At 32.6% G+C, this 8,829-nt stretch overlaps 1 protein-coding gene across 1 annotated transcript; it reads left to right on the top strand.

Moving 5' to 3' along the window:
- On the top strand, positions 6,079-6,713 carry LOC104743842 (glutathione S-transferase T3-like). The gene is made up of 2 exons (XM_010464884.1): positions 6,079-6,548; positions 6,623-6,713. The coding sequence occupies exons 1-2, from the start codon at positions 6,079-6,081 to the stop codon at positions 6,711-6,713; spliced, it is 561 nt and encodes a 186-aa protein (XP_010463186.1).

Here is an 8,829-nt window from a genome sequence, read left to right as displayed (position 1 = left end):
ATGCTGCGACCAGTTGCTCAATACTCGGACCACTGTCTAAATTGACTCCAAGCTTCTCCCCAAACTCTTCCATCTCGTCTGAAACCTCAACCTGTTGCTGCTCCAACGACTCGACATCGTCACAGTTAAGTCCACTGATGGCTTCAAACTCATTCAAAGAAAATTGTAAAGGGTTAGATCCAACCAGACTCCAGATCTTGTACTTTTTGTTGCAGACTATCTGTAGGGTGAGCATATGTTGAACTGTAACAAGACACCCAGTCGAGATTGATAAATCTCGTCCCATTCATCCGGCTCGAGAGCTTTGTACAGTTCATCAAACAGCTTCGTATCGTTGCTGTAATAGCCGATGTTTTTTTGAAGAAGCGGCTCATCACCTTTCGTGTAAAACCTCCGAGGAAATTCTGGTTTTCTCTCCTCATCCATTATGCAAGATAAGATTAGGTTTGGCGGGGAAATTAAAAAACGAGAGATTGAGAAAGAGGAAGACAAATCCAATAAGTCTATGCGTCAAATTGAAAAAGAAGGCTACTATCGAATTGCAAAAAAAGTCAACCTTCAGTTTGATCGAAGAGGACAACGGCGGCGAAGACGCGGCGAAGATGAAGATAAAGCGGTTGGGTTGAAGAATACAGAGTTCGTCGAGATCTGGTACAAATAAGTTAAACAAAGTAAGTAAACTGACAATCCGAAAGATAGAGATTTAGGTTTAACATGAACAAAAAATGGGAAAATCAACCGTTAGTGATAAGTGATAGAGATAAGCGGAAGGATAAGCGGAAGAGATAAGCGGAAGAGAAGCGTTTTCTAGTTCCTTATGAGGAAGAATTAGAGATAACTATCCTATGTTATCTCGGTTTTTAAGTTGTATAAAATTACAATAATTATAATAATCCCGGTTTTATAAAACCAAAATCGTTTTAATAGAAATAGTACCAGAAAATTAGGAAGAAATTATAAAAAAACCGATTAAAACCGGATCCCGCTTATCGGTAAATTAAACATATAAATATTACCGCCAACTAACATCAAATCAATTTATACCTAGTAATGATTATGTTGACGACTTCTCTGGCAGACTTCTCCACGGAAAACTTAACCGTCTGCAAATCCATCAAATCAAATTAATTATTGTACTATTATGCTGAAGACTTATCAAGTAGACTTCTTTCTCGAGAAACTAAAACATACTTTAAACTGCAAATCCATCAAATCAAATTAATTTTTGTACTATTATGCTGAAGACTTATCAAGCAGACTTCTTTCTGGAGAAATTAAAACATACTTTAAACTGCAAATCCATCAAATCAAATTAATTTTTGTACTTTTATGCTGAAGACTTATCAAGTAGACTTCTTTCTGGGAAACTAAAACATACTTTAAACTGCAAATCCATCTAATCAACCAAATTAATACATCGTTAACGACGCTGAACGAGTTTCTATGGTACAGGGAAAAAAGTTGTGTGTATATAGAATTCTACACTTATAAGTATAAAGTGATATGATATAGAAACTTTCTAAGAGTTACACAAACGTGAATGATAGATGATTATACACTTATATGATGAAGTGAAGTGATATAGAGAAAGTTTCAATTACCCAACCGTGATAAGTTTCCAAGTAAGCGTGGATGATTTATATTGACCGATACAAGTATATTGACCGATCACCAATTCTCTGTCGTTAAGATGAACTACATACTATTTTTTTTTAAAGAGAAAAGAAATAATTTACTGATAACTTTTTTGGTTGTAGTTTTAAAATAATCAAAAGGCCACGGGCTGGGTTATATATACGAGACGAAACGGTTACAATGAACAGTTACATAATTAATAACGCAAACCGTCGTGTCGTAAATCATTAACGAGTAGACTTTGTCGACTGACTTCTTAATGTAAACGGGGGAAGTCTACTAAATAGGTCAACTAATGAAGTCAACGATATCGTCCAAATATTACAGAAACTGAAGCAAGTTCACATATTACAGACATAAATACGCCATTCAAACAAAAGGCCACGATAAAGAGAGGTTCACAGATTTTAATTGAAAGATCTACGAAGCAAAAGAGATTAATACAACAATAAAGATTATATCGGCGATTAAGACATTCTCGACCACCACACGTACACGACGAACCGACAGACGTAATTCTTTCATCTGATCTTTCACCTTGTCTAGCTCCTGCTGAACCCATAGCATTTCATCATTTTCCTGGATGGCTGTAATAGAATCCCTTTGGTCAGCAAGTCACCTCTCATTGCTTGAAGTTCTTGCATAATAGCCTCATCCCACCATTTCATAATATGTTCCTCTCCATCCTATACCGTACCAGAGAAATAAATATACCATAAGTATATTATCTATACTCAAATAATAATTATACCAAACGAATAAACCATCATACAATCTAACAACCTCATGGTTATTGCATCCAAAGAAAATCCTTCCAGGATTGTCGGCTGTGGTGGAACATTTCATAACGGTTTCCCTTCCGCAGAAACATTTGTCAGGAATTCCAACTGTCAAGCCAAGAAAGTTTACTTCGGGTGGACCTTCACTCCATACTTGCAAAGAACTAGAAGATGGCTGAGTGTAGCTGTGTAACCCCATATCTGAGTGCAAAATGAACAAAAAACTATGAGAACATATATATTTTCGAACAAAATTAGCTGAAGCGTTACAAAAGCAAATAGCCGACGATAAATGATGAGAATACTTATCTGAGATGTCCTTGAGTTTCAAAGACGATAAATGATGAGGATATAATCTGAATTTTCGAGAGCAACAATATCGGAATTTTAGAGAGAGAAATTGTGGAGAGAGAGAAAGCACATACAAACTAGGGTTGACTTACAAAAAGAAGTATTTATATGGTTACTGAATCCGGTTAGGTTAAAATCAAGGAATCGGTACGCATTCGGTTAGGTTCAGCTATCGGTTTGGTTAAATTGTCGGTGAAATTAAAATACTATAATATTAATAGTTGATGGCATTACAAAGTCAACCACTAATAGTCTACAGAGAAGTCTACTTAAGCAAACTCTAAATCAAATAATTTTAACCTAATCAGCCTTTCCTCCCTTAATTTGACTAGTTTATATGTAAATTTATTTTATTTCAATGTCGGAAGTCTATGTGGTTATTATTTGGTCAATAGGTTTATCAAATTATAATTCGGTTTGGTCGTAAGAGAGTCAATTGTAATTTCAGCACCCTTAGTGGTTATGTTTCTCGAAAATCGAATATGGGGTCTACGATTTCATTCAAATGCAAATAAAGATACAAAAAATGCAATGGTCCCATTTTTATTTAACACTCTCCTTTTCACTTTTTAACACTGCACATCATCATTTCTTTCCTCCACCTAATAATTCATCATCTATTTAAATTTTGACATCGGCAATAGTTTTGTTTAATAAAATTCAACACCTTATTTTATTTACTTTATTATTAATTTTTATATTTTCAAATAAAATAAAACAAGTCTCTATTTATAGAGTATGAAAATAGTAAATTTTGATATAAAGCAAAATAAAATAAAAATTTGATTACTATAAATAAATAATGTCAAATAGTTAAGATGAAATTAAAAGTATAAAGAACTTTAACAACCAATAATAATGCATCATGTGTCTTAGTGGTCCCTATTTTTGTTTATTCAACATGTTGAAAAAATTTAACATGGTTTAATCAACATAGTTTTTTTTTCATTTTTCAACACCCTCATTTTATGAATACAACAGTTGAATTCATAATTCAACACCTCCATTGTACATGGTCTTAGACTATGTGCAATGGCAAAGAAATTCAACACCCTTCTTTTTCACTTTTAAACACTCCACATCATCTTCTCTTTCTTCTACATCATAATTCAACACCCACTAAATTTAGTAACACTAGAATAGTTTTGTTTAATAAAATTCAACACCCTACCCCACTATTTTTATTTTATATTCTTATTTTCTTATATATTTTTATTTCCATGGTTGCATATTAACAATAATTACTAATAAAACTAACTTAAAATATCAAGTAAAATTAAATCAAATTAACTAAAGTGACATGATTTTAAATTATTAAATAAAAATTTTCAAATAATAAAAATACAAAAAATTATTATTAAAACAAATAAAATTACAAAAAAATTTGAAAACAATACAATAAAAGCACACAACACAATTAATAATAAACACATATAACTTCTTCACTAATACATATGACTTAACACACAAACAATAAAGCTCTTAAATCACATAACATATAGAGACATAAAAATCTCGCAGAGGATTTTCTACACGAAACTCCATCAAGTGGAGGATTAAATGAGCAGTGCTCATTACAATACTCAGCAATTTTACCCAAATATGATTCACTCTTTTGGTTTGTGCCAATAATGTTGTATGTTACATATTTAATCTCTTCGCTCTATAACACCAAATTTTGTTCAATTGTCCATTTAGGGCTTTTCCAGCGAGTAGATATTGAATCTTCTATATTTGGAGTGGCATCATCAGCACCACTTATCCCTCCATGAGTCATTTGTGTAGAAAATTCAGGAAATTTAATTGCTCTAACATCATTATCATTATCTGTTGGAGTAGAAGAATAATGAGATGGTTGAGATGAATAAGATATCATCGATCCATAATATGGATAATAGTCTGGATTAGATGATGACATAGAAAGATTTGGTGAAAATGCATAATTTGGGAAATTTTGGGGTTGGCTGAAAGATGGGTTTTGAAATTGATAATTGTTGGGATTTGGATAGGGAAAAGGATGATTAATAGAATCTTTTGTAGGATTATTACTGAAATTTGGATAAGGAAAATGAAAATTAGTAGAATTTTAAGGTTGATTATTATTAGAATCAATTCACAAAAAAAATTCAAGATATAAATAAGAGTTTTTGGGAGAACAATAAAAAAATTATGGTAGAAATTGTGTTTTTTTTTATGTGTTCGAAAGAAATGATCCAAATCTCTATTTATAGAGCTTGAAAATTCGTATAATTTTTTCTTTTTAATAAATGATTTGTTATATAATGATTTATTGTTAGTATATAAGGTGAGATGAAAATCTAAAAAATATGAAGGACCAAATCTCAAAAATATGAAGGACTGACTAATCAGAAGAAAGCAATAACATCCTTTAAAAAAAAAAAAAAGCTGAAGAGGTTCACTCACCCAACATTTGTTTGTATCATACAGACCAACTCGGCGGCACCACGTGGCTGATGCGGGCCCAAATTCAATTGATTCAACATGTTGAATTTATTCAGCATCTGTTGAATACACGTAGATTTCTAATTTTTTCAACAACCTTCTTGCAACGATTCAACAGTTGAATAAATTATTCAACATGGCTAATTCACATAGTCTTAGACTGTTTTCAATGGGGTTGTTGAAAATAAAATTCAACTGCTTAATTGATGCAATGGGGGTGTTGAGAAATGGAAAAAAATGACGTGGATTCACAAGTGTTGATTCATTTCAACGGGTTGAAAAAAAAAAGAGGGTGCAATCTTTACATGTGCCATGTGTTTACTGGACCAAAACAATTTTGCGCAACAACATATAGATAGATACATCCAAAAATAATGGAGTGTATTTATTGGGGTTTTTCGCATCTACATTATTGAAGATAATTATTGTTATGATTTTTAAAAAAATAAAAAATTATACCAAAATTCATCATTTTCATATTCTATAAATAGAGAATTGTTTCATTAGATTTGAAGACAGAAAAAAAAAATCATCTTCTTCACAATAATTTTCTATTTACCTCTCATAAATTCTTGGTTTTATCTTTTTCAGTCTTCTCTGAAAAAATGGATCCAAACAATAACCCTTCTACCATCCAAAATTCTTCTAATTACCCTTTTAACTACCCAAATCCCAACAATTATCCATATCAAAATCAATATTCCAACCAACCCCCAAATATGCCAAATTATGGTTTTTGACCAAGTTTCTCAGAGAAGGGTTATTATGGTTCGGGGATGTCATATCATTGATACAATGGTTCAGGGATGTATCGGCTGTTCCAAACTATCATCGATACTATGGTTCGGGGATGTCATATCCATCTCAACCACCCCCTTATTCTGCTACTCCGGCAGATAATGAAATTGTTCCGGACTCAGGAGCAACTGAATTTCCTGAATTTTCAACGCAAATGGCTTTTGGTGGTACAAGTTTTGTTAATGAAGCCACTCCAAGCGTCGACCATTCAACATCTGGCCCCCAAAAAAGCCCCAAATGTACCACTGAGCAAAACTTGGTGCTATTGAGTGGGTGGATCAAATATGGAACATACAACATTGTTGGCAGAAACCAAAAGATCAAATCATTTTGGGGTAAAATTGCTGAGTATTGTAATGAGTTTTGCTCATTTGATCCTCCACGTAGTGCAGATACATGTAGAAATCGCTACAACTACGTGAACACAAAACTGGGAAAATGGATTGGCGCTTACGATAACGCTAAGCCTATGCAACAAAGCGGGTGGTCAGAGCAAGATGGAACTATTATGATCAATATGAGGTAAGTGGGTCTAGTACACCGTAGTCATTCTCGACCAAGGTGCTACCTGCATTTGCAAATCATTGACTTGCTAGATCTGAATTGCGTGATTCAAGTGTGCATCGCGAACTGAAAGCAGATCTAGTCAAACACATATTATCAAGGTTCGGAATGTCTCGTGATTAAAATAATTTTTAAGTTTTTTAGTTGAGTCTATTGTACTAGTTATGTGTGTTTTATTGGTTGTATTGTGTGCTTCTTATTGTATTGTATTGTGTTCTTCTTATTGTATTGTATTGCATTTTTAAGTTTTTCGTAGTTATATTGTTTTAATAATGACTCTCTCTATTTTTCGTTTTTACTATTTACATTTTCTTAATTAAAGAACATAAAATTTAGATAAAACTAAAAATAAAAAAACTATTTAACTCTTAATTACGTTAATTAAAATTTAAGCGATAGCTGTTATTAATACGTAATCGGAAAAACTAAAACATAAAAGAAATCAAAAATAATGAAATAAAAAAAGGGTGGGGTAGGGTGTTGAATTTTACTAAAAAAACATTGTAGGCACTACAAGAAATATGAGTTTTGATAACACTAGAGAAATGCTATTATATGTCATTGATAGCGAATTTTCAAACGCTATCTCTTCCCCAACTATAATAGGGTCACACCCTACAAAAGCAGTTTTTATATGCTATTATATGTCGTTCTATTATAGCACTAATCAAATGCTTTAATATATTTTTTGATAGCTCATAATTTTTGTTATATTATATTGTTTTGTAGCAATTTTTATGTGCTACATTATAAAATGATGTATTGTTTTATTATTCCAAATATATAAATTGGAAATCCCATTAATTATATGCTACAAAACCAATTTGTTACAAACTTACAAAGCATGTTTCTTTCCATTAATCACCAAATGATATATAACTGTAATTTTACGAAGTAGTTCATCATTAAACGCCTTTTATAAAAAAAAAGCTCTCATAAAACATCATAAGTACTTCTATTCATATTGGACTAAAGAACTCCATTTGTATGCTCTTGAAGGTCATGAACAATGGTTGGAGTTCTATTAACACTAATAGTAAGAAGATAATCACCCTTCTTGTTCCACCTCAGGAGAAAAATGGTCCCTTGTGTTCGTTGAGAGTACTTATCACGTCTCCTAGAATTGTGAAAAAACAAAACTAAATTTTGTAATCTAGAAACAGACTCTCTAAAATATTTTGTAGATAAAAACACTAACCACACAAGCTAAGAACGTTTATCCTCTCTCTCTTTATGCCAACAACCTCCATTGTTGATTGTTCATCTCCATGGTCTACTTGATGCAATACAAACACCAAATAAGTATGAAATGTGATCCAATAGAAGCACAACAACAACAAAGAAAAAGAACACAATATATAGAAGTCATCTTATTTGATATTATTATACAGTGGCACACACAATCCCATTGGCTGTTACCATCCCCTTTGAATCCCACACCATCAAACAATAGGACACACATATTTTTTCATGAAGCGTCAAACTTGGTGCTATGGGTTGGTGCTATTCGTCTCTCTACTCACTTATCACACTTTAGTGAATAGTGATCAAAAAGCTCAAGTCATGTTGAATGTTCCAAAACAGAAAAACACAAGAGTTATTGAAAAATAAAGATTCAACCCTTTATACTACCAAAACATTAAAAGCCAAGTGAATATACCTTGTAAGCACCAACAAAAAAATCATTTTTGAGCATGTCCTGCAAGTGTTCATAGACAAACTTCTTGAACCGAGATAGCCACTTGCACTTCTTACAACAATTTACCTTCGTTCCAGCAAACATCGGAGGTTAAAACATGAATCAAAGGTTCTTTACTTTTTTAATCTCCAGAACATTTGTTCATTTATGTGTAAAGATGAATCACTAACCAGTCCTTGACAATTATTCTTCTTCCTCATGATCCAGCTCAGTAAAGAACGCTTGCAAGATATCAATGGTATTGGATAGATGGACTAACCAGCAGTCGACGACACCTGCAAACCAAGAAGTAAAATTCTTCTGTTATAGTTCTCCAATTTCAAGCAGATTTTACTAATCTGAAATAGAAATTAGGGAACGACACAACAATGATGATTCTCATGCTTCCCTTTTTTGCAGACCAACGCTCACGTCTTGCAAAACTTGAGATTCTGGCCAAACCAGACAAATCTAGCAGCGTAGAGAGAAGCACAATAAACAATAGGTGAAGAAAGAAAATCAGAGTCATCTAGCCAACTATAAATCAAACCTTTGGAAAAC

The sequence above is a fragment of the Camelina sativa genome, chromosome 14 (assembly GCF_000633955.1).
Source record: "Camelina sativa cultivar DH55 chromosome 14, Cs, whole genome shotgun sequence".
Lineage (NCBI taxonomy): Eukaryota > Viridiplantae > Streptophyta > Magnoliopsida > Brassicales > Brassicaceae > Camelina > Camelina sativa.
The sequence above is the reverse complement of the archived record's forward strand: the minus strand, read 5'-3'. Positions and strand labels throughout refer to the sequence as shown.